Source organism: Parus major, chromosome 5 (genome assembly GCF_001522545.3).
Source record: "Parus major isolate Abel chromosome 5, Parus_major1.1, whole genome shotgun sequence".
Lineage (NCBI taxonomy): Eukaryota > Metazoa > Chordata > Aves > Passeriformes > Paridae > Parus > Parus major.
Window position 1 is genome coordinate 50,407,089 of NC_031774.1, and position 26,341 is coordinate 50,433,429.

Genomic DNA, 26,341 nt, shown 5'->3' on the forward strand with positions numbered 1-26,341 from the left:
AAATTAGACAACACAGATACAGAATTTCATGAAGGAAGGTGGAAAGAAAGGAAATTCAAATTGTTCATGTGTTCCTTAGAATAATTAAAAACATCTCTTACTTTTTAAGATCCAGCTTACAGGCTGTTAAAATATTTAGAATCCTGTGGCTGATAGCCATTTTTGCATGGATCTAACCCACTTTTTGTGTACGATCAGAATCTCCCCAGGTGTAACTTGTACCCATTACCTCTTCTCTTTTCCACAGAACTCTGTAATAAGGGAGTTTCCATCATCTCTGTAGCCACCCTTTAAATACTGGAACTTGGTCTCCCCTAAACCTTTTTTTCTGAAGGCTGAGCAAGCCCAGTTCTCTCTGCCTTTCCTTGTGTAGCAGCTTCCCAGTGTTTGGAGCATCTTTGCTTCCCTTCTCTGGTCCCTCTTCAGCCCGTCCCCGTGTCTTTTGTATAGCATGGGCAAAACTGAACACAAAGTTCCAGATGTGACTTGAAAAGAGCTGATGAGACTGGGACAATGACAGTCTCTGCTAGTGATGTCCTTGCTGATGTCCCCCAGCAGCCAGCTGGATTTCCTTGCTGCAGCTGCACGCTGTTCACTCGTGTTGAGCTTGTTGTCCATGAGGATCCTCAGGTCCCTTTTGCTTTCTGGCTGGGCACACAGCTCCAGCTCCTCCTGGTTGTTCCCAGCCTGTGTGTGTTGCTATGCAGACACCTGAGGTCTGCTGGTTTCATCTTGGGAGTTCTAAGGAACATTTGTTGCTGCTCTGGTTGGCCTGGCTTGTCCCCAGCTGGTTGCAGTGATGTGTTTATTGTTGCCACTTTGGAACCCCAAACTCCCTGAGTGCTTTGTTTTAAGGCCCAGCTCACTGGGTGGGACAGCTTGCTGCCAAGGATTCTTTTGCCTCTTCTAGGGAATCTAGAAGAGATTATAATATTGAGGGGAGTTTGTGTAGACCCAGCTTGACATTGTGTTGTCTGAAGCTCTTTCTGGACCTTACTCTAATTCTTTGGTTATTTACTACAGACTTATGTATATATAAATATAATATATAAATTGTACAAACTGATGCCTTTTAAAATGTAATTTAATTTTCATGTATATTGATTCTTTATATACATTGACCAGCTATTTAAAACACTAGTATGTCAACATTATAAATAGAGTTACCTTTTGATGTTTAAATAATAATGTAATTTAATGGAGATAATTATTAATACAAAGAGGGAAAACATAAGTTATCAGGTTCTAATCTGTCAAAAAATAACAAATTCTTTTGTCCACTAGGTGTTGAGAGTGTACAAAGCTGCAGTACAACAGACTCTGGATATACTCTTCCTCCCTGAAGGAAGAGAGTTTCTTACAAGCACGGATGCAGTGAGCCGAGACTCAGCTGACCGCACCATCGTTGCGTGGGACTTCCAAAGTGCTGCAAAAATCTCCAATCAGATTTTTCATGTAAGCCTAACAGCTACTGGTGTTCAGGTCATGTTTTAATATTTCATACTAGTGTAGTAAAAGAAAGCATTTGATTTTCAATAAGGTCTTGTGATGTATAAGATGCCCTTCATGTAAGTTGATGACTTTCTTTGTTTTTATACCTAACACTTAATTGTTATTAAAAAACAACCTTGAAGACTGAGAGGTCTCCTTGTGTTTGAAATATTTACATTTCAGTGCTAATTCATTGCCATCTAAGCTATATTTAGACAAGGACTCTGCAGTGTCATTGTGGTTTGCCAGTGGTGCATGGCAGTAGATGATATAGTGCAATGTTTCTTTTCCCACACTTTTTCATACATTTTTCATCAGCTGCAATGAGGGCTATTGACAAATTGAGTTTAGTATTCACATTGTAATAGCAACCTGATATGTGCACATAGATACCTAATACAGAATAATCACAGAGGCAAAATTTGCATTTATCAGTGCAGGTGCAGCATTTCCCAGACGTCTAACCAAGCAAGACATTTAATGGACTAAATTGTCTAGAAAGGCTGACAGCTTCAAAGGAGATTACCAAGGCAGTTAATAGAAAATTTCTACTTTTTGAGTCTTCTTTGAAAACCCAAGTCTAATATCCTATGTAATATAATAGGATTGGATTGTATATAGATACTTTTGGCTGAAATGAGCAGTGCTCTGCTGACAAGAACACATGGTTGATGATTTAATGGAATTGTTTCATGTTTAATTTCCAGAATTGTCTTTGTACAATATTGGATCTATCAATACCTTGGATAGACAATAGGAAAGAAAAAAAGAAATAACTGTGAATATATAAATTACAGACCAGAAAGGTTCAGCATCAAAGAGTAACAAACAAACATGACTACAGCATCTCTGAAAAGGATTTTCCACACCCCCCCACCCCCTCACTTTTCTTCACTGTGAATAAACAAAATGTGGTGATGACTTTGCAAACTCTGCTTCGCTTTTCTGAATTTCACCTTTGAAACCTTTGAGGTGGGGCTAAGCCCCTCAGCTCTCCAAACATATTAGATGCCAACAGGACTTATCTATTGTTTGTGTGCACTAATAAATTAATAGGTAACAGCTCTAAAATAACCCATTACTATAAAATATGCAACCCCGTGCTCCTGCAGATTGTGTTGTGCTTTCTGGTCCCATACTTCCAGACCCAGTTTCTCTGCAGAAACACACAGTTGCATTGTGCCCAATACTTGACAGTACCCAGAAGTTACTTCCTAGTTCTTAACTTCCAATCACACAGCAAAACCAATCTGATGTTCTTCCCGCTCTACCACACAGCCCATGGTGTCCAGTGGTCATGCTGGTGTTCTTCACGTGCAGATGGGTCCTACAGCCAAAGCTCTCGTGGCATCAAAACTCAGCACTCTGTCCTTAGGTTAGGCTGAAACTAGAAGAGGTTTGGACCTGGTGGAAGCCTTGAGAGAGCAGTTGATTTCTGAGGGAGTCACCATGCAGGGTTTTGAAAGTAATCTTAATTAAGTCTTAAATAGGAACTGTACAGTAAAGCCAAATCTTACTAATTACTGCAGATATTTATGAGTTTGCAGCCGGCAGCAGCCCACATCACTGTCATAAGGAAGCTAATAATGGTACTTTTTTTTCCTTCTTCTTCTTCTGTTTTATAAGAGTGGGATGGGGAAAGGTGTCTGTTTCAATCAGATGTTTTCTGTTCCTGTCAGTCTGGCCAGAACTGGAAGGATGGAGGATTTGAGAACTGTACAAAGTAGCATGGAAAGCGCAGTATGGCTGTGGAGGAAGGGATATGGGAGAAGATTCACTTTCACATTCAAACTTTGGGTTTCCTCGGGCAGGAGGAGGATAATGGAGAAACATCTGGTTGGAGTTACCTTCTGTAGCTGTTCCTCAGTATAATTATATCTCCGAGAGAGAGGGGGTTTTGGTCAATATCTAGGAAAACAGGGTAAAGGTTTGATTTAGAATTTGCTCTGATGTAAGACTTCCAGTGGTTTGTAGTGAGTCAAGTATCTTTACATAATGTATATATGGAGACGCCTTGTCCTTCCCTTGTCCTTCATGGGCTCTCAAGTATGTCCAGAGATAACTTGAATCACTTGAACTGATCTGTTTGATACAACAAAACTTCCTTTGAAATCATTTTCAGGAGCGTTACACTTGCCCAAGTCTGACCCTGCACCCAAAGGAGTCTGTGTTTGTGGCTCAGACCAACGGGAACTACATGGCTTTGTTTTCTGCCCAGCGACCCTACCGAATCAACAAAAAGAAAAGATACGAAGGACACAAGGTATCCTTCCCCACCAGGAACTCAGTATCCAAGTTTAAAAGCAAGATAGATAGCAGAGCACCTCTGCTTTTTAATGTCTGCTAATAGTGTTTTATTATAAATCAGTGATAGATATTAATTGGCTTCATTTGCTTTACCATGTGCCAGTCTATTTTCAATCATATGCACTCTGAAGAAAATAGTTATTAGAAGACTTTATGAATGCTTAATGGTTTGATTAAATAAGTTTTTTATATAGCTGTGTCTTAATAAAGAACTGGAGAAATATTTAGTGTCTATTTATTTAAAGATATGCAGGTTTTGTACTATATTAATTTTCAGTATACCACAAAACCAGCTTCAAAAGTTGCCCTGTTATTGTTTTTCACAGGTGGAAGGATTTGCAGTGGGCTGTGAATTTTCTCCAGATGGAACACTTTTGGTGACAGGAAGTTCAGATGGCAAAGTGTTTTTCTACAACTATCATACTTCAAGGATTATTCGCACTTTGTCTGCACATAAAGAAGCTTGTGTGAGTGCAATATTTCACCCAGTCTTGCCATCACTCCTTGCAACATGTGACTGGGCTGGAGAAATCAAGATATGGCAATAACAAGCAGAGTTACATTTTAGGATGTCTCTCTCCTGTTAGTCTGTCAAAGGCTTAGGAAATAAGCCAGAGTATGGAATGTGAAAGTCTGTTGGGATGTGTTGTAAGCAGGAGAGAGACTGTTGTCTTCTATGACCTCTACATTTATGCTTTCATAATGCAGTTAAGATGATTTTGTGGTTGGCTTTTGAGCAAAGTGGTCCTACTCTCTCCCTCAACCCTGGAGACAAATTTTTAACCCTTTTGTGTCAATCTTCCGGTGCTCATCCAGCCCCATTCTACTTTGAGCAAGCACCTAAATTTAAGAAAATTATCACTCTTTTTATGCATCTTTTCAATGCAGCTTTCTTAGACCAGGGTTTATCATAGAATCATTTAGGTTGGAAAAGACTCTTAAAATCAGTACAGCCACGTCCACCACTAAACCATGTCCCATAGTGCCACATCTGCAAATCTTTCAAATACCTCCAAGGACGGTGACTCCACCACTTCCCTGGGCAGCCTGTTCCAATGCCTGACAACCCTTTGGCTGAGGAAGTTTTTTCTATTATCCAATCTAAACCTCTTCTGTCACAATATGAGACTGTTTCCTCTTCACTGAAAGCTGAGGACATACTATTTAACAGAGGATGATGTTCAGATCAGTCAATACCTATTCCATCTGCCTGGGATGTTTTTTCCCCACTTTTTTCAACTAGTTTGGCTCCCTGACCTGATCACTGGAGGGTTAGAGAAGCAACACTGTAGTTCAAGGCAAAACAGCTTCTATGCACAAGAAGGGGGAAGGTCAGAGGGCAGGTGGGACTGCTTCTTCTGATAATGGATAGTCTATTATCAGCTCAACTTACTGTAAAATGCCTTCTGAGAGTTCCAGGGAAAGGTGTGAGAGATAGCTTGAACCTAATTTTGAACTCAGTACACTGGTGTTTGAAATCCTGATGTTTAAACTTGACTGTATAAAAACAAAATGAAACTATGTATAAACATTTTAAGGAAAAAATAAACTTTTTTTTTAATACATGCTATCTCTGTTTACTACTTTACTCCTATTATTCTTGACAAGTTAGTACACAAGCCTATAATGGAATCAATGCTTGGGGGCTGAAAACAATTAACATGTTACACTAATTTATTGCAAACACATATGCATTTTCCCATAATTCTTGGTGTTGTTTGGACAGAAAATGATCATGCTATTCGGTGCAGGGGAGGTTCTTTGGCACTCAGACAGGAGCTGGGCTATTCTTCAGCAAATATAAAGTTCATTAGGCCATTACTGTGTTTTTACATATATAGAGATTGTTTGTAAATGAATTTTAAATTTGTGTTCCCTGCACTTGTATTGCTTGGTTCTAGAAAATACTTTAGGTACCTGTGTGTATATATATATATAAAAAATAATATGTCTATGCACCACATAAACCATATGTATTCCTAATCATGACTCCACAGAAACATGTGGAATGGGTTGTAGTGGGTGGTGTAAGCTTGTCTTTGGTCTGGTTAGTCTGCAAAGGTGTTTTAACACACACAGGATAATTGTGCTGAGTAAATTGTCTCTGTCATGTAATCCAGAAACCATGTATAGCAGCCATTTTTCCTCTCTAGCATCTTTTTATTCTTCTGATTTTTCATATTGGCACAAATGCAAGGGGTTTCTATCCACTTTTGCATGCTCAGTAAAAAAAGCTTTTTCAGAGAAAAGTTTTCAACACCCTTGCTAACAGCAGATTTTAATCAATTAATGAGCAAAATGTACTCCATTGGTTTGTAGTTTATGTTCCTTATTGGCTGTAGTAAGAAATAAGCCTGTACCAAGACTGTGGGTCCAGTTTTATTGTTTGAAGTCTGGACCAAGATATTGTGGCTGCAGGTTTTAATCACCTTATCAACAGCTACAACAGGATTTAACATAGAGTCACTTAAATGTAAGTGACTCTTGCAATGAAAAAAGCAATTTTTCTTTGTTTCCCAGATTGCCCTTTTTTTCTTGCTTCATTGTTCAGCAATGAGCTGTTCAACAGGAGGCTGAAGTTTGCACTTTTTTTCACTGTGCCTCTAATATACAAGCCAGCTGTACCTTTAAATAGAAACTTTGTCAGTGGTTTTAGAGTTTCTCCTAAATCAAGCTGTGGGATCCTCATAGAAGTCAGGAGGAGGTCAGCTGGAAGTGAAGTAGCCCTTGACTGTTGCTAGGCAAGCTGAATCCCAACTGCACAGCATTTTCCAAGGTGGTGGCTCTGTGTTCTTCCCTCCCGGTGTTTTAATTCAAAATTTACTGTTACCACTTTAAAACTTTGGGCAGCCAGGTTTGTCTTACATGAAGGATGAGCAGCACTGTAATTGTTCCTGTTACAGCCTGGTATCTATCTCCATAGGAGATTATCTGTTATTTTGTTAAGTACAGCTTTGAGAAAAGCCTCTGAAATAAATGTGAGCTCGTGGTACAAACATCTTTGTGGATGAGGCCTCAGCTTATGTGAACACTTCCCTCTACCTGAGTGAGCTCTCAGCACACTCAGCCTCAGCCAGAGCATGTCTGGATAGAGGAAAGGTCCTGAGAGAGCAGTCTTTGGGAATCATTGCTGAGAAAAGTTAACTGCATTTTGTACAATTACCCATGTTGTTCCTTATGTTTAACTTGCGTGCTGAGGCGTGATTCTGGTGTCTAGAATTTATCCCTCCTGAAATTATCTTGCAGCTATAAATTGTAGGCTATTTGAGGGGTGGAGAGGGAGGGAAAAGCTTAAATTTGATTAGAAGTAGTAGAGAAAATAAAAGAAACTTGGAACTGTATAATCTTCAAGAATATTTAAGTTAGAATTGCATTTGGTCAGATTTCCAAGGTGGTTGGAGTTTTATTACTCAGAAGATCCAGTCAAAGGTTTTATAATATAATGAAATTATTTTCACAGCATTATCTCATTAAAATCTCTTTCTAATATAAAACTGATTAAGACACAGACTGAAATTTAGTCATTGAAAATATTTTAGAAGAGTGGTGTCAATTAAGTTTTCATTATTATTCAAACATAAATTCTTCCTTGTTGTCTTATGTAATGAACTGTAATCAAAAAATATCCACAGTATTCCATCACTCTGCAATTACCAAATACTGTTTGGGCTGCAAACAAGGATTATTATGGTCAGATGAAGCTTTTAGAATGTAATGAATTGTTGGTTAATTAATTTTATTCATAAAATTGTAATGTATAAATTTTTGCATCTTGCTTTAGGGGAAATTCTTTTGGTTTTCTATAGAGCTCTCTAGGGCATCATATGTTACAGCCAAGGCAGAGTTTTCCAGCATTTTGAAATGGTCTAGACTGTGTAGATAAACAAGCCAGATTAATTTTAATCTATTTTGTACTGTACCAAAAAGTAATAATGCCAGTCTCTACCACTTTATTATTTGCTACTGGAGCATTATTAATTTAGGATGTCAGAGGATGCAAGCTATTCAACTGTCTTTATCTCAAAAACCTGCTAATTAGCAGACAGTTATTAGAATCATTGTGTTCACTCAGCTGAAATACTGTTGGTGAGTCACTATATTTCAGCTATTGGCTTCATCATAAAAATAAGGTATGGCATTACAATGGGATTACTCTTTCTGTAGGAGACAGGCAAATGTAAAGATACAATGCTACATCAGAACAGAACAAAACAGGCAGATCAAAAAATTGTGGGATCTCAAATTACCCATTATCCTTACATAAGGGTCTGGCCTGCATTCAACTGAAAATATTTGCTCTTCTGTCTTCAGCTACCCTTGATCTTGGTCTCTTAATCCCAGCTCCTCCTAGTCACTGCTCGCATCCTCACCATTTAATTTTCATTTTTACTCTTCTTGTCTCTGCATCTTGTCTTCTGCAGTTAAAGGTATAGCAGTCTATGTGCTTATACTACATTCATTTTTTGTTTTTTTTTTACTGTTCTCTGACTTGAGACTTTCAGGCTTTCATTCCAGCTGTCATTAGAAAGGGAGGCAGAAATCCCAGAGCACTCTGCACTCCATTCTTGCCTGTTTTCCAGTTTTAATGAGGCTTATTACTTTTGGAGAGTCTCCCCTTTTCTTAGCCTCTCCTCTGTCTGCTTCTCTTTCTGTCTTTGATTACTGCTTAACTGTCTTGCACATTCTTTTTATTATTTCAGTTCCTACAAGGTTTACCTTGTCAGGAGTGCACTTTTGTGGAAAAAAAATAACAAGGAAACCTCATTCACCAGCCCTCAGAGTTATTGCCATTTAGTATTTTAGTGCTTTAGCTCACAGAGTGCACAAATTGCATTGCACAGTTTGTGCTCAAATTAATTTAAATGAGATGTGCTGTAAGACCATATTAAATATATATCCCAAATGGTGGGACTAGACTGGAGATAGTTCAGAGTATCCCCTACTCCCCCAAAAGCTTGTAGGTTAGATACTGTGATTTCAGAAGCAAGACAAACTGCACGCTTGCTCCTGTTGGGCCTTACTGCTTGCAGACATGAATGTAGCCTCAGGAGCTTCAAAGAGTCTTTGGTGTTTTCCCCTTTCTTTGATAAATTTCTCACTGCTCTCTTCATGACTCACCTCTCTGTGCAGAGTGGCCATAGTCTGATGTTTTCATGCTTCAAAGAATTGAAATGCAGGGAGTTAGTTTATGAGGGGAAAAAAAAGCAATTTCAGAGGTGCTTGATCTCCAGTGGCAATAAGATGAGCTGGCCCTGCTCCAGAGCTTGGTGACTCCTGCCACGAGTGCAGAATGACTCCCAGCTGGGACAGAGCAGCAGCCCAGAATAGGATGGGAATGATGGGTCTTGGAAGGGGGTAGGACTCCCTGTACTGGATTGAAGTGGAGGTTTAATGGAACTCAGCTTATTCACCTCCCTTTCCCAGTCCCTGGATGTCCTACACAAGCTTATTTAGAAGCCTATCAGAAAGAACCTAGAAATGATGAAATTTTATCCAACAGTAATTCTCACTACATTTTCACGATTTTGCATAAGTGCCTCTTAAAATCAATCTAAAAACTTTTTCAGGAACACTTTGGAGAAGACTGAAGTTCACCAAGGTAGAAAGTGCCTTGAAGAAGAAGTTATGGTCCAGATTCAGCTAGATCTGTTTTTCTCCAATTTCCATCAGCAGGGCAGCAAAACTCAGGTATCATTCTGAGGAAGATTTGAAGTTTCACTTGTTTGAAGTGCATCCTTAGAAGAGCAGCTTATGTAACAACTTGTGCTTCAGTGTACCTTCTCTGGTACAAACCGGCTTACACTGAGAAAGCAATTTCCTTATGTTCAGAATAGTACCACTTGTTTAGAAGCAAGCAGCAAAGAGTTGCCTCTGAATATCATTTAGATATATCTTCAGCATGAGCTATGTTATTTTTATGTTTTATTGCATAACCACTTCCTTTTTTGGCTTGCCACTCAGAGTTGTAAGTAAATTCCAGAGCTCTTCCACCTCACAGTCTATAGGAAATTGTTTAAGTTGAATATGAGGTAAAGAATGTCATAGCTTACACATATGTTATTTTATATATATATAAAATAGAGCAAATTAGATATTTTGATTCATTCCCTTTCCTTGCTTTTTTTAATCCTCACTAAGGAAAGTTCTTTTTTAAAAAGAGTTTCTTGTAAATCAAGATGAAAGATCTATTACCCCCAGCCAGTCTGGATGGTTAGTTTGCATATCTTTGCTGTTTGTTTTAATGCATGCAACTACTTGAAATGCAGACATCAGTTCAAATCACATACTGCTTTTAGTACAAAAATGAAAATGTTTATTATGCCATTATTATGAAACATGCAATCTGTGAACTGTATGCATGTCATGGACTAATTTTTCTTTGTTCCAACATCAAACATGTAATGTTTTGACCAGACATGTAACCTCAGAATCTGGGCACATGAAGTGAAATCTTAATAATATCCAAAATTTCATCTTTTCTCTGGGCAGCAGCCTGGCTGGGCTATGGGGTGACCTGAGCAGAGCTTCCACTTGTCAAAGTCTGCCATCATCATCTGGGGGTAACTTCATGGTCCATTTCAGATGGGAAACCTTGCTGCACTCATCCTGTGACCCTGCCAGAGCTGTGAGGCTGCAGGGCAGCACTGGGACAGCCTCTAGCTGATAAACCTGCCTCTCAGCTCTGTAACTTGCATTGCCATGCTACCCACAGCCAAGAGCTCTTCTTTATTTATAAAAAACAACATAAATTTGCTGTAATTTGTGGCTGTGCTTGCAGGACAACCTCTCAGCACTTGAGTGTTCAGTTAGTAACTCTGGCACTGCTGTTGCAGTCTGGTTATGGCTGCTTCAGCCACAGGTGAATTGCAAAATTCACCTGAGAAGCTGTGTACTTCCTTGCATAATTGGCATTCTGAGAGCTTTACAGAGAAGGCAGTGGAGACAACTTGTCATTATTAAAATAAAGACAATGCTTCTGGGACTTCAGAATCTGCTGTAATTTACATTTGGACCTCTGGTCTCTACTTCAGAAGTACAATTTTAAATAAACTTTTTATTAATGATGTATACAATGTTTTCCTTGTTTTTCAACATAATAGCTGAACTACCACATTAATTATGCATCTTTGGGGATTTTTGTTATTTGGTGAATTTTGAATGCCCTTCAGAGAGAGGGAGGTTTGCAAGTCTGACAAGGTTTCTCTGAGGGAATAAAAAATTTCTCCTCTTACTTTTCCAATTGCTTATAATAAGTTGAATGCTGTCTTTGGTGTAATTGAACTAAATCCACTGGAGCAACAGAAAATGTATCCTTTTTTACAAAAGAAAAATGTTACCTTGGCCTGGGCTTAAATGCTTGCATTTTGGTCAACACTTTCATACAAAATCCTGTGTTCAGATTTGGATGTGTTCATAGAAGTGAGACAGGGGAGGCTTAGTTTAGGTATCAGGAAAAGGTTTTCCACCCAGAGGGTGCTCAAGCACTGGAACATCTCTCCAGGGAAGTGGTCACAGCACCAAGCCTGACACAGTTCCAGGAGTGTCTGGACAATGCTCTCAGGCCTGTGGTGTGACTCTTGGGGTGTCTTGCCACGAGCTGGACTTGGTGATCATGAAGGGACCCTTCCAACTCAGAATATTCTGTGTCTCTATGATTCTGTGTAATACTTGACAGGTGAAGTGGCTCCTGGACTTGATGTTCCACCAAATGGAAGCTCCTGCTTTCCTGGTACAATGAGTCTGTTTGGGCCTTGGCACAACAGAGATTGCTTTGCTGTTCACATTATGTCGCTGCAGGAACATGTAACAGGGAGCCCTGAGCCTCCTTCCCTCCCCCTATTCTCTACCCTCCCTTTTTCCATATATTTTAAAGGATGCTTAAGCATCCTCTAGGGAACTGCAGTCCTAAAAAATGAGGATAATGACCTTTTCATTGTGTTTTAAACTGCCTTTTACTTAGGTGTCTGTCAAGGGAGTAATTTCAGAGAAATTGTATTCTTCATAATCTGCCCTGAGATCTGATGGTACCATTTTAATTCGAGTTAGGAAGCCTAGCTGTACTTAGCTTTTCACCAAACTCCTGTAGTTTAATAAACTTTCATTCAGTTTTACATTAATTATTCCTGAACCTGAAACTTCTTGAAAGGTGGCAACTGAATGAGCAAATACAAAGTAGTTTTATGAGAGAACTTGTCAGGGGAAAATTTTGGCAGTAATTTGAGTAAATTATAGAAAAAATATCAATGGACTCTTCAGATATTTTCTAGAGGGATGTTATTTTTTTTTCATAACATAAGGACTCATCATTGCTGCTGAAATTAATAGCTCTGTTTTTATTTTTAACATTCATAATTAGACATTAGTTTTCTCTCTGAATGCTTACATTTCAAATTCTACAATCATTCCCTTTTGAGCAAGTACTACTCTGAATCTCTGGGAGAAAAACTCATGACGATTAAGTATATTTGAAGTGTTATGACAATATCTGGCTGATTTATTTTTACATTCACATGGGACACAGTCCCATCTATGAAGTCACTGTAAGAGTGCAGGAATTCCAACAAAGGCTTTCACAGAACATTGCTGTGCAGGTCTAACCCTCACAACATCCTACACTAAACTCTTCTTTCTGCTTTTAAATAGAACTTTTGCAACACATCTCAAGAGTTGTTTTAAATTGCCTCATGTTTCCTTGGGGGTTTTTTTCCCCTCTGCTGGTTCTATTATTTCCCTGTCATTCCTCAGTTACTCATCAGGACAATGATTCAGGACATCTTTGAATGCCTGTGATGCACCTTTCCGTTTATGGGCACAACCACAAAGAACCCTGAAGCTGGGAGACTTTCAGCCATCAGTTTTTTCTGGCCTGTAGAGAACATGCTGAAATGTGGTGGAAGTATTTGTGGCTGGGACATTGTTAAATACATATCAACACAAGAGCAGCATCACTGCACCTCTGTTTGGAATGCCATCTCCCATCAAACACGATGCTGCTTTGTGAAGAAGATGTACACAAACCACGTTCTTTCATGTTCATCTTGCTGTGGTGCCTAGTTTTTCTAAAAATACCCTGTCATCCAGGCAGCTTTTTAAGAACATTTTCTAGTGTTATGACATATGCAACCAGTGAGATGATAAAGCTTGATTTCTGTTTAATACCTCTGTTACCTATTGGTGCATCTAGGATGTAGGTGGTAGACTTGAAGCTCTTCTGTTTTATCTCTGTAACACACTCTAAAGGTAAACAAAAAATATTTTTAAAATTGGATTGATTATAGAATAAGAGGTGCTGAAGTTTTGCCCAGAGAACCCCACTTCACAGGAGATGGTATCAGGATGAGAAAGCATAATGTATTTGCCACTTGTCTCTGTGGCTCCCAGATGTGGGGTTTTGTTTCAGGTCCCCTGTGATGGAAGGCTGGGTGCCAGAGCAGCGTCCTCTTACCAGCAGAGCCAGCTCTGTCTGAGCAGTCTGCTGTGCCTGGACAGCTCTCACAGGGCTCCTCACCATTGTGCAGAGGAGGCAGGAACCAGAGGAGGCTGGAAGGTGAAGATTTGTGTGTTCAGCCCTTTCCTGCATCATTAGGCCGCTGAAATACCTTTGTGATGGCAACAGGGAGAGAGACCCTCCACTGGGCTGGCCACAGGTGTCTGTAATTGAAAGTCCTGCTGCATTTGCATGGGACTTCTTAAGCTTTGGAAATTGTTCTTACAAGGTTTTGGAGAATCACAGAAAGGCTTGGGTTGGAAGGGACCCTAAAGCCCATCCAACATAGTTGGATATATAGTTCCAACACCCCTGCCATGGGCAGGAACACCTTCCACTAGACCAGGCTGCTCAGTGCCCCATCCAACCTGGAACACTTCCAGAAATGGGTCATCCACAGCCTCTCTGGGCAACCTCTTCCTCTGCTTCACCACCCTCACCCCAGAGTAAAGAATTTCTTCCTAACATCTAATCTAAATCTCTCTTCTTTCAGTTTAAAACCCTTGTTCCTTCTTGTCCTATCACTGTAAAAAATGCTGTTCCCCCGCTCTTTTATAAGACCCCTGTAAGTACCAGAGGGTCACACAGAACTCCATGCAGCCTTCTCTTCTCCATTCTGAACAGCTCCTGCATTCTCAGCCTTTCCTCAGGGGCTCCAGCTCTTGGAGAGCCTGCATGGCTGTTCTCTGGATCTGCTTTAACAGGTCCCTGTCTCTCTTGTGCTGAAACCAGGACATACTCAGCACTCATTGTGTGCTCTACATGGTCCCAAGGCACAGGCACAGGGTGAGGTGTTCATTTACACTTAATCCAAGATGCACCTAAGCCTGTGACAAAACTGTCCCTCTGCAGAAGGGCTGGGAAGCAGAGAAAATAGGTGCTTTATGGAGAAGGAAAGCAAACTGCTATACACTTCTGTATTTTGTACTGCAGTATTTCAGGAAGTGTTCTGAACACTTTAGTGCAATAAATAAAAAAAATGGAGATAATAGGTTGAACCTCTGTTATGAAGAGGGAAATAATAAGCAGATCTCATATTCCAGGAGGCTGAACACATCAGATGTCAGCCTGACATAATGACATCTCTGCTGTGGGCTCCAACTGTCTGAGGCAGAAGTGCTTCCTACAAAGAGAGAAGCATCCAGGGAAACCAGTTCCTCATTTTTCAAGGAATTACACTGCTTAACAGACACATTTGTTTCCCACTGTAATGTTATTGTACAGTTTTCTGTACTGATTATTTTCGGTCTTTAAATTGGGCTTTTATTTGTGTGTTAGCAGTCTGAATTCAATGTCTCTTCTGTGCCTGGGGTAAGAAGTGCATACTTTACTTTTATAATAAAAAATAGGTTTCAGACCAAATGCTCTTGCTGCAGGATTGGAACTCATCTAAATTACTAATAAAATAATTTCAATCTAAATGAAATTTTCATAATGTAATTATATAATAATATATGTGTATAATAGAAGTATTGGGAATAATACATATACATTTGTGAGCTATGTGGTGGATAATAACTTCCTCCCATTAAAGATGTGGTCACACATGCAAAGATAAATGACTGGCCCAGCAGAAATCTGCTGTTTTTCTAAGTGAACAGTCCCAACACAGCAGTCCAAGGGAAAATAATTTTTAAATGGAATTCAGAACAGGTTGCTGTAGCTGCTGAGAGGGTTATGCTGACAAGGATCAAGATCAGTAGTTTATCTACAGTTTATATTCTAATTTGTCTAAATTCCTGAATAATTTTAATGTTATTCAAATGTGTAAGGCAATTAAATGTGGCGTTTCATAGCCAGAGAGCACAGTCAGTGTGTCTTCAGTAGGTTTAAAATGAGCCCTAAAGCCTTTATAAGACTTGGTGTGTGGGAAGTCTCTAGAATGGCTAGAGGCATGAATTGAATGTACTGTAAATAAACTGTGGCATGAAAACTTTCACTAGTGCTCAGGGAGGAGAGAAAATGCTGATGAATGTCGAAACGATAACATTTGGATGCAGTGGGTAGCTCCTGCCTGACACACATAGGGCTGGAGCAGAGAAAAATTGACTAATTCAGCCAGCACAGTGAGGGAGAAGCCTGACTCTGACACCACCATTAAACAGGAGAAGTTTTGACAGGTGAGTCAGGTTATGCTGTATGTTTTTTTCATCACTGTTGTACCTTTCTGAGGAGCTGCTGCCCCGGTGCCTGCTCTGCAGATACTGTCCTGAACATCAGGGGACACCATCATTTTCTCAGGTTTGCCCTGTGAGCCCACAGGAAAACAGAATCCTCTCCTGATTTCCAGTCTCTATTTCTTGGACAAAAGGAAGCAGACTCAGCAATAATGGCAAGATAACCTTAGCCTTGATCCCAAGGGTCTGGGAGGTTCCCAGGCTTGGTTGCTGTTTCTCCTTATTTTCTGGTGGGTTTGGCTTCATTTTGTGGTCAGTTTGTTGCTGTGCAATGCTAGGACTGTGTACCCAAGACATGCCTCTCTTGATCTCTAGCCTTATTTTTTGCCTCTTCCCACCCCCACCAAGAATTCACAGCCGTCCCTTATGCTGTGCATGGCACAAATGTCCAAACCTGCCCAGACAGCCCATGGAATCTCTCTCCATCACTGATGTAATGAGGGAATGTTGTTGTGTGGATACAGCTATTACTGCAACATCTGTAGGGCATCTGAGAGCCTTAGAGGCATCATCTGAGACTTGTGCTGCTTCAAATGGGATCAAAATCTGACTGTCACCAGCCTCTGGAAGAGTAGCTGAGAAAAAGACTTTGCTAGCTGCTGTCTGCCAGCAATGCTGCAATCATGAGGCTTCTCCCAGGCTCTTGCCAGCTGTGCAGCTCCTGCAGAGAGTGAGTGTGCTCTGCAATGAAGTGGAAAGCCTTTCTCAGGTGGGGGGTACTTCCTTATCACCTCCTTAGCAGCTGCACCAGCCTGGTCCACTGGGTTCTCAGTCTTACTTCTTTGAAGGCTTCCCTGCTTCGTTGTTTATTTTTCTCCAGTTAGAGTTATTTCTTTCAATATCTGTGTGAAGCTTTATCCACTCAGCAGGAGAACATCCAGAGCAGTTTCTAAGTATCAATGTCTAGCTAGTGTGGGTGGCACTAATGGAAGACGGTGCAGATGTGCCAAGGAAGTTTGTGGCCAGGGTGGTGCTTCTTTTGAACAGATCTTTTTTGTGTGAATTGATAAACAGCTTTGGCTTGCAAGTGAGTGTAAATATAAACTGCAGAGTGTTGAGATACATGCAGTGTCAGTGTCTGTGGAAAAATGAGGTGAGCCCAGCTGTTCTGTAGCAATTTCCAAGTGCTGTATGCTGAGGCTTTTGCTCTTTCAGTTTAAGAAGCTTTGCAAGGAGAAAGGCCTAGCAAGGGAAAGGGAGAGCCCAGGGAAATGGAATTTCTTCAGATAGTGGTAGTTCAAATAGTCCCCTTCATTGCTCTGTGTGAGGAATACATAGGTGTGAGGGGAGGTGGTGTAGCCTAGGGACTGACCTGTGGACAGGAAATGTTAATTTCACATCCAAAGGGGAAAAAGTACTAAGGATAAGAAAACCTGGTATTTGGTAATGGTAGGCAGGCAATGCAATATGCATGGCCTATGCAATTATAATCAAGAGACTATTTTGTCAAATACTGTATAATCAAGTAAAAAGAGACAATCCATCCTTCGTAAGTCTAAAGGATAAAAAGATAGAATTATCCTAACCTTTTATAAGGGTAAAATAGAAATGTTGGACAAATTACCTATTTGGTAGTGCTTGGAAATTGTGTGTGCATTTTCATGAGTTGAATGTTAGGTTGCTTGAGTGGGAGCAACACTTTCTCTCTAAACAAAGAAGAAATTTAAAGCTCAAAATAAAGTAGTCTTAGAAGTCAGAGACAAGTGGAGCTATGAGCTGAAGCAAGAAATCAAGTTTAATTGGTGTCATCTAGAGCACCAAAAAGTGCATTTCATCTTCATCATCAATAGAGAATGAAAGAAAAGTAAAAGGCAGTCCAAACCTATTTTAAATAAAATACTTGTCTGGGGTCTTTGCAAAGTGTGACTTCACTGGATTTGTTGTGTTCCCACAGCTCGGCTTTCTGGACTCTGAAATCTCAGTAATGAGCTGTTTACTGACATTCTTTTCAATTAGACCATTTCTCCTTGAGTAGCAAATGTTATTCTCTTAAACTGGTTTAGTTTCAGGGTTGCTTTTCCCTCTTGACACAAGTCAGGTCTATATAGGCAGGACTGACAACTCTAGCAAAAACCCCCATATTACTGTAGCTTGCAAAACATGACTTTTTCTTCTCTTTAAAAAGAGGTGGGGAAAAAAGCCAAAATTTGAACAAAAATAGTCTGTTTCTGAAAGCCTTTTCCTGGGGCTTTTTCATAACATATCCTAAAAATCAGGGGAATACAGTAAATGTTGTGACTGGAATGTTTTACTGCATTTTGTGCTGACAGAGCAATCATCCTTGCTCTGCCTCCATTCCCTTATCTATCCTCACAGCTTGTCAGGAAAATCCAAGTTGGTTCAAAACAGCAAGATGCAAGTTCTCAGCTTAGTTACATACTTTCTCTGGCATTATATGTATTCTCTGTGTAAAATATGGAAAAACCCAGTTTTATTGTAGACAAGCATAACTGTCTTAGAAATAATTTGGCCTTTTAATAGTTTGGATGAATAGATTAATTTTTGAATTTTCTTTCTTCCAGTGTCAGGTCTTTCCTTCCTCACCTTCGGGCTATTGCAGACTCTGAGAGCACAGGTAAGTGGGGATGAATCAGAAAACAATGATTCATTTTCTGTGCTAAGGCTGAGCTTGAGAACTTGAGCTTTCCTTCTTTATCTGTTTCTCAAGTTATAGCATAAGCACAAGGCCAAGAGCCTTAAAATCTTCTAAAACTAAAATAGCTAACTCCTTACTGTCTGGCTGGGATTAGGCATGTCATCTTAGTGTAACTCCCAGGGCTTTGGGGATAAGAGCATTTCCCTCATTTGTGGGGGATAAAGACTGTGAAGTGCTGAAGGTCCATTGAAGTAAATTGACAAATTTAAGTCAAGTGAACATAAATCCTGATTTATCTCCTTGCCAAAAATAATCTCACTGGAGTCAATACTCGTAAGTTATCAGTTAGAAGTGCTTCTGCTGCTGTCCCCCTTTCCTCAGGTTGGTGGCACAGTGGTTTCTTGAGATGAGAGGTTCTATGCTGTCTGGACATTCAGTGTGGCTCTTCCTCCTCGTGACACCCTGCACAACTGGTCTGCAGATTAAGAGGATTTCTACTGTTACAATAAAAGCTCTGCTTCAACAAAAAACCTCTTGAGTGGGAGCCTGCTGAAATTTATAACCCTTATGAGCTGAGGGTGCTTTTATTCCTTGTGATCTGTTTTTCAATATCACATGTGAAAACCTGGAAAGTGGGAAAGGACAGTGACTGACATTGACATTACAAATTTAATAATTCTGGGACTTGCTGCTGTTTCTCTTCTTCTAAATCACAGAGCTGTCATTGCTTGGCTGGGTGTAGTAAATACTGCCGTGGCTCTGCAGCTTGTGCATGTCTGCTCTGACTCATAAACTGCAAAGGAAAAATTGAAATGGGTGAATATATTTAAATATTCATTCATTAGAGCTGACTTCAAAAATTAGAATTTTTCTGAATAATCACAGTTAGAGCATTAATGTATATTTATCATGATGGGTGTGTTGAGGAGGCACTTAACTCCCATCAGGGACATTTTCCAACAATTACATCTCGTATTGTTGCCTCTTGTTTCGGCCCTTGTGGATGAAGGTGTTCTCCCTGCTCTGGGATGGAGTGCTTGCCTGCAGGGATGATCCTTGCCTCAGCAAGGAGGGGTGACAGGGCTTTCCCACTCCCTGCAGGTGTGGGATTTGGGGCTGACAACATCCTCCAGATCCCCATCTGGCAGAAAGCAGAGCACCCTGCCCTGCAGCACTTGGGGGCTGCAGGAGCCTGGGGAAGAGTGAGCTCAGGGGTTCAGAAGAGCAGCCTTCCAAAACCTCAGTGCCTTGGACATTAAGCTGGTGTTTAAGACCTTGTGGGGTACAAAAGGAACAAAACATTTCGTTGCATGAATATTCAAATAATTATTTTTAATTCTGCAGCTAAACAAAACCTCTCAATTACTAAAATACACTAAAAAGAAAATACCAAAGGGAAAATAAGGTGAGAAGTGCTGGAATGAATAACAGGTTGATAAAGAATGACTGAATCACCAGAGTTGTTTTTAACAATGAAGTTTGTTTTCAAAGACATGAAGGAAAGATTGGGAAAACAATGAGACCATGTAGACAACATTCCACGGTTTGATGTGTGCAGATCAGCGTGTCTGGTCATCAGAAGCTGCTCTAATCTCCTTTCCTTGAACTGTGCTTTTGTACAGAGGGTTGGAACAGCTCGCTGTTCATACAAAACTGTTATGGTGTTCAGCAGCAGAAAGGTGAGGAGGATGTTCCTTGAAGAGAATAAGAAGCAGTTAGTGTCCTGAAAGGAGTCTTCCAAGAGACAAATCTGAGAGGGCTTCATCTACACAATTTCAGCAATATTTAAGGAGACATATAACAATGGTCTGTAAAGATTACAAGGTTGCAAACATGAATAGGGGATAAGAGTTTTATATGAAAGTCCAAAGGATGTCAATTAATACTTCAAAATTAAACAAGGGGAAATTAATCTAAGTAGCTGAGTAATCATGCTATGTAATAGATTATGGAGGGAAAATTCTTTTTAATTAGAAGTGCTGGAAGGAGAAAGAATTAGTTTGATTAATTTTCTAGTTTAGGTGAAGGAGTTAGAAACTGTTGAGTTGAAAATGACCTTTGTTATGGCTTGCCATGATGTTAACTTCAGAATTTTAGCTATTTCTAGACTTCTAAAAAGTTTAACAAAAATAATCTTCATTATTCATAATTATTGAGATTTTGCACCTTTTTTTAAGGTTAATTGGGAGTGAGCAAATATCTCAAAAATGCATTTTCTTTCCACAATTTCATAATAGTTTTGCACTGTTATTCCTGGTGAATTATAACCCATATCCCTAGTAGCATTTTTGTATTCTTCTCTGTTTTGATATGTGATTCAATATGCCTGACTCTGATCTCTTTCAGTCCCCTTAGTTTTCCCCCTGATCAGTGTTCTGTGTCATATTCATTCTGCTTTTGGTTTTCATCATTAAAATGACATTTTTCATCTTCTGCTTCACTGCACTGTCTGGGACTTGCCACTTCTTTTACTCTCCCTTTCTGTTCTTACTCATGGCAAATGAAATAATTAATCAAATCAAAATTCCTGCTGCAGTTACCTACACATCCTGCATATGAAATTTGATTTGGAAAGGTTTTGTGGCAGCAGTCTGACACCTTGGCATTCTTACGCGTAAGAGAAAAATGAATATTTATGTCTTTGGGAAAAGGTATTTCACAGCAAATCCTCAGTCCCTGGAGTGGAGGGGTCTGTGGCACTTTGGCTGAAGATCTGTTGTTTTGCTTCCTGGAGAAACTTGTCATTAAATGAACATAAGAGTGGAGTTTATCAAACCACATCGACTGGAATGTAAAAGGGAAGTCAGCTCTTCTGAGAATCATCTTTCAGTCACTGTTCTCTGTCAGAAATGTCCTACAGAAGGTAGGTGCCAGATCAGACAGATCTACTACCCCTTTCTTCTGGCTTCAGGCTTATTCTCTGCCTTTGTCTCTTTTTAACAAGTTTCAATCTCCTAAAATCTCAGTTTTTTACAAACAGGTTGTCTGATGGCACAGCATCATATTCTTGATATCTCCAATGACATACTCCAAAACTCATCATGATTTTTCTGGATTACTTCCTCCTGGTGTGAAAACTGAAGGGAAGCAACAAATTAAGACACTACCACAAAGAGAATTTGAATCTATTGTGAAAACATCTATCCTCATTCTGTTCTTATGCTTCAGATCTCTCTCTGTTGTCTCAAAAGAGACATAGGTTGTCTCAGTAAATCTAAATTTATTGTGACAAAATGAACCCAAAGACCCCAGGAATATAACCTTTATTATAATATTTCAAAGTTATTTTTTTAAATTAAACTAAACCATAGTTCATCTGTAAATCTGAGAAAATCTTGGTGAATTGTTGAAACTTTTTCTCATGTTCATAGGAAATTACCACACTTACTGTCAGTTTTCCTAATTAAGGAAAAATTTAAATCAACACATTAAAACTGAAGAATTTTTATAGTAATTTTGATTGATTCAGTTGAAATTCATTGCAGGGTAATATATTGTTCTGTAACAGAATTCATTACAGAAAAATAAGACAAGGTTATAGGCTATTTTACAAAAAAACTCTGTACTAATGGGCTGAAAAGGCTGGGTTTAATCTATGTATTAGTGCACATAAACTGAGAGAAAGAGTTAAGTGAAGCATAGAAGCAGACTGAAACTGCAGTAGTATGAAAGCATATAATAGAACAGGATATTAAATAATCAGAGATATAATATCTAAAAGAGATGTAATTTTGTGTAATTGCCAAAGTAGCACTTTAGGTCAAATAATGAACAATATTATAAAAGGATTAGTCTGACACTGTGTTCCAGTTCATAAATGACACAATTTACTGTTCCACAGCTTACATATTTTCTTAGGTGAGATAATAGTTAACTTTCACCTCTTCCATACAAATCCTTATATTCATTGACCAGAGAAATTAATGTCTTGCCTTAGGGATTGTCTAAATTTTATATACCTGAATGAGTCAACAGTGAGGTTTTTTTCACATCTGTTTTCTATCTTGGTGTTTCAAAGGGGAAATAACATCTCTTCTGGCTCTCCAAGTCAATTTACTGCAGGTCACATCCTGCCATAAGTAGCTCTTGGCCTTTGGAAACCTCACTGTATGTGTTTATTATCGACTTCATGGAATTATTTGCAGCCTGCCCTACCTCTCACTCACTGTGAGCAAGTTTGGGAGCAGAAAATCACAAGGCATGTGACAGTTTTGTACTGAAATGAGCACCACTTTGCAGCTATCTCGTGCCTTACCTGTGTGATATTATTTTTCTGTTTTTCTCCACAGTGCTGCAACAGACCCTGGAGGAACTGCAGGGACTTGATGCCTGATCTTCCAAAGAGCACAGCAAGTACTTGCACACATCAGAAATGGTCAGATTTTTATATTATACATGGAGGAAAGGGAGAGCAATGGGAGTTACTCATGCCAAGTGCATTGAATCTGTGGCTCCATGACTGAAGATTCTTATGTGGGAAATGAACAGTTCTGTAGTCCTGGTTCATAGTTAGTTGCCAGGTAACTGCTTTCAGAGAATCAGCAGAAAAAGTGTATTTTCTTAATACCTATTGAATAGATCATTATTTTGGGTTTACAAGGAGCTAGTTTATATTTCCACAGTGATCCCATTGATTACTACCACATGCTGCACTAAGCAAGGTCTTCCCTCATACATGAGCTGTCAAGAGTCAGTATTTTAAGTATAGGATATGTGAACATGCCTTAAAATAATTATTAAATATTTATTGTTGTATTCTACCTCTTACCAAGCAGGAATACTGAAGCTGGGAAAAAAATCCACAGGATTTCCCTTTCCTTTTTGTTTTTCTCTTCTTGCTTTGCTCTTTCCTTTTTCCTCCTGTCCAACTTGCACACTCCATAATGGTGAGAAGCAGAAAAATTGCTGGAGGAAATGCCAGAAGTGCAGGTAAAAATACATCTCGGACTCAGGAGTAAGGGTTACAGACAGACAGACTTTTCTTAGGCTTTAGAAAAATCACTGTTAGATTTAGACAAGCTACATATGAAGAAAGGGCAGCTGTGGAATGAAACAGTCCTAAAGGCATAAAAGGTTGTGTCAAGTATGTGAGCAATAGAGGAGGAGCTTACATCGCTGCTTTTCGAGTAATTTTCTGTTTTGATTCAGTATGCAGAACCCTGTCTAGTGAACTCAAGACTGAGGATAAATGTTTTTTTTTTCCTTGCTTACTTTCAACAGGTTGATGAGAAGTCATCCTCCCACACCCAGAGGCCATGGGCTGTGAACCAGTTTTCTCTGGAGCTTGCAGAGAAAAAGACTCCTTTAAAAAGCAATCCAGTTCTGGAGCTTTAGTCATTAACCTTTGCTGGACTGATGCCCCTCAGAGCAGTTCCATGTTCTACTGAATGAAGGGAAAAACAACCCCAAAATATATCCACTGGTGTCTTTTATTAAGTTATGCAAAATACAGTATTAATTATGACACTGCATGCATTTTAGACAATATAAATGCAAGCCTACAGAAAATGTGACAAAGAAACCCTCAATTACTTTTGAGGTAGTATACAAGGAAAAATAGGAAAGCAGAAACACAGTGGATTAAAAGAACAAAATATTAGTATCACTTTGTGCATACATTAGTCACTCATAAATACATTTGTATGAAATAACTTAAGATACAATTCCATTCTTGTTGAAAAATAGACTTCTTCAAATTCACCATTCTTGTTTGTTTTGATTTCACATGACATTTTATGGTATTTTATCAGGTGGGTTTATTTTTTTTGTCACTGCCATCATGATTTTACCCTTTTCCTCCAAGAATTTAGGCACAGATGGCCTCATGCACAAAAATAAATAAGAAACCTGCTTGAAGGGAAAAGAATTCTGCTCAAATAGCTTAGGATAGTCTAATAAATACATTTTTGTTTATAAAAATATTTCAGGTTTATAAAAGAGGGGAGGGGACAGTCTCCCATGTGGAAAGGATGTCAAGTGAAAAGTGCTGTATAACATTTTTGAAGAGATTTTGTTTTAAACATATAGTACCATTATGAATATATATTTTGCAATAATCCTGTTTCTTGGAACCTTATTGTTCACTAGAAGTATCAAATGCTGTTTTCTTCCTTTTGTTTGCTGTCTTATTGCCGTTTGGGGAGATGCCTAGTTCAGAAGGGTTCCGTATAACTGTGCTTTTGTAAGGCTGTCCTTCCGACTCAGACCAGTGCTCCCAGTCCGCTGAAACTGCGGCTGTTTGCTGTGAACACCCGGATGGCTTCCTTGATCCATGGAAGACTGGTGGATTTCTGAAGCCTCCACTGAACTCTGATTGAGTGACTCTGCTGAGCTGTTGGGGCTCACGTCCACGTACTCTCTTTTCAATACTGGGCTATTTTCGATGTTTTTGCTACTGCATAACTGGACAGTGATCCTTTCATTTTTTTGGTCTCTTGATTCTTTTGTTTTGTAAGTGGGCAATTTGTCCTGTTTACAGCTCGTGCTGATGTCAATGTTCAGGCCACTGTCTGTTCTCAGGAAGCAAGAATCCACAAGTCTGCTTTGGCAGATGTCGTCTCCCTCTGAGCAGCTGTCTGCTTTGTAACTAGCATAGATGGGGCTTGTTCGACTGTCCCCCTTCTTGATGGGGCTGCTGTAGTACTGCTCTGAGAAACTGCAGGGCGACAGCCTGCCAGCGTTCCTGTAGGAGTACGCTCCAACGTCCTCCACGCTCAGCTGCCTCCATCGCCCTGGCAAGTCTTCTTCTGAAAGGTGGGTGCTCCTGCACTCGTTCCTCATTTTCTGGTTTGCCAAAGCCTGCTGTGGTGTTATGGCTGAGAAATGAAAAGGTTCATTTGCATATGGAGGCAGAGTCCTGGTAAAAGTGGGCGAGTTCTCGTTGTCGTCAGCAAGCTCCATGTGCTGGGCGGGTTTGGGCTTGGCAAACCTGGGGCTTCCCTGGTGCTCGTAACCCGCGGGTGACTTCCTTTCAAACAGCTCCTCCCGGTTGCTCATGTAGATCGCTTGCTGGGAGGCTGTCAGAGTGTTGGCTTGGGCGTTCTCCTTCTCCTCAGACGTGACGCTGAAGCTGGAGTAGGAGCTGGAGGTTGGCAGAGAGGTAATGTACTCTGGGAAGGCTTCGTGGGAGAAGCTGGAATGGAAACCGTCCTCTTCGACAGTGCTGTCCGTGGAGTTTTGGGACCGCAGGAACCCCACGTCTTTCACCTGCGTGTCCACGCTCTGCCGCCTCTCCCTCCTCCTCTCCTCGGGGCAGTAAAGGGCCGTGTCACTGCAGTAGATGTCGGACTTGGGGTACTGGGGTCTTTGTCCGACTTTTCCAGCAGAGTCCTGAAAATTGAGATCCCTCGTAGATGGGCTTGACAAGTGTGAGGACAGGCTGTTTGGGTCTGGCTTTTCCAGTACTTTGGCGATGACACAAGTGGGTATGGTATCAGCATAAGAAGTGTGGCACAAGGGCACAGAAAGGCTGCACCCGTGTTTTTCCAGGTGGATGCTGACTCTTTCCTGAAAGTCAGTTGGCAGCTGCAACATAAAGAGATGACAAGGAGAAAGGAGAGAAGGGAACGTGTCAATAGAGGTGTCAGATGAGTGCTGTTGATGACATCACATAGCTCACTGTACCTGGTTCTTTGGCCACAATCTTTGTGCATTTCTGGAAAGAAGGATAATCAAATGACTTTTGTTTGTTTACTTAACATTTGTACATCTTCATCTGCTTTCGCTCACGGATAACACTGTGAAACTGAAATGTTTCCTTCCAAATTAATTCAGGTTGGATAAGAATGAACATAGAATTGCTCAGGTCAGAAGAGGCCTCTACACTCATCAAATCCAGCCATTAACCCAGCACTTACAGGTTTATTTACTGATGTAAATAAAATATGTAGTAAATAACAGTCTTAAAAAGGCCTGTAGGGAATTACAGCCTGCAGCAACACTTTCTGGACTGTGTGCTTGGGTGTGATTTGCAGTTGGAGTGTGGGTGTGCAGAGGTCTCTGCGGGGGTGAGGAAGGAGGAAAAGATCAGATTTATTCTGTTCTTCTTTTGCCTTTCCTCAAGCTCATCTTGCCTACAACCCCATGCCAAATTGGCTCCTGCCCCCCAGCATCACATTTGATAAACAATGCTGTTTGAAGATGCAGAAAAGCTGACTAACACTTCTAGAAGTGGTACTGGCTGCTGTGACAGGATTGTTCCTGTGCTGGGAAGAAGCAGATCAAGCTGGCTTCCTTGCCCCTTCAGTTGGACACTGCTTGTCAGATCGACCACCCACAAAAGCC

General features: G+C 40.1%; 2 protein-coding genes and 1 long non-coding RNA gene across 9 annotated transcripts in view; 2 read left to right on the plus strand and 1 right to left on the minus strand.

The window, feature by feature from the left end:
* WDR25 (WD repeat domain 25) overlaps positions 1–5,368 on the plus strand; it is a 59,813-nt gene extending 54,445 nt beyond the window's left edge. For 2 of the 3 annotated variants that reach the window (XM_015630016.3, XM_015630014.2), the window contains exons 5-7: positions 1,285–1,455; positions 3,614–3,754; positions 4,125–4,346. In XM_015630016.3, coding sequence (XP_015485502.1) covers positions 1,285–1,455; positions 3,614–3,754; positions 4,125–4,346 — 534 coding nt within the window. Of the gene's footprint in view, positions 1–1,284; positions 1,456–3,613; positions 3,755–4,124 lie in introns of all 3 variants that reach the window. The other variant, XM_015630015.2, reaches the window with a different exon arrangement.
* A 12,611-nt stretch (positions 5,369–17,979) lies between these two features.
* LOC117244548 lies at positions 17,980–23,484 on the plus strand. 2 transcript variants are annotated; one of them, XR_004497880.1, is made up of 4 exons: positions 17,980–18,037; positions 20,710–20,921; positions 22,348–22,987; positions 23,279–23,484. It is a non-coding gene; the product is annotated as an uncharacterized LOC117244548 (long non-coding RNA). The 2 variants fall into 2 exon arrangements; XR_004497879.1 differs by having other exon boundaries at positions 22,348–23,484.
* Positions 23,470–26,341, minus strand: part of BEGAIN (brain enriched guanylate kinase associated) — a 157,572-nt gene continuing 154,700 nt past the window's right edge. For all 4 annotated transcript variants that reach the window (XM_015630005.3, XM_015630009.3, XM_015630008.3 and 1 more), the window contains one exon: positions 23,470–25,582. In XM_015630005.3, the coding sequence (XP_015485491.1) occupies positions 24,206–25,582 (1,377 nt within the window). In that variant the 3' untranslated portion in view covers positions 23,470–24,205. The remainder of the gene's footprint in view (positions 25,583–26,341) is intronic.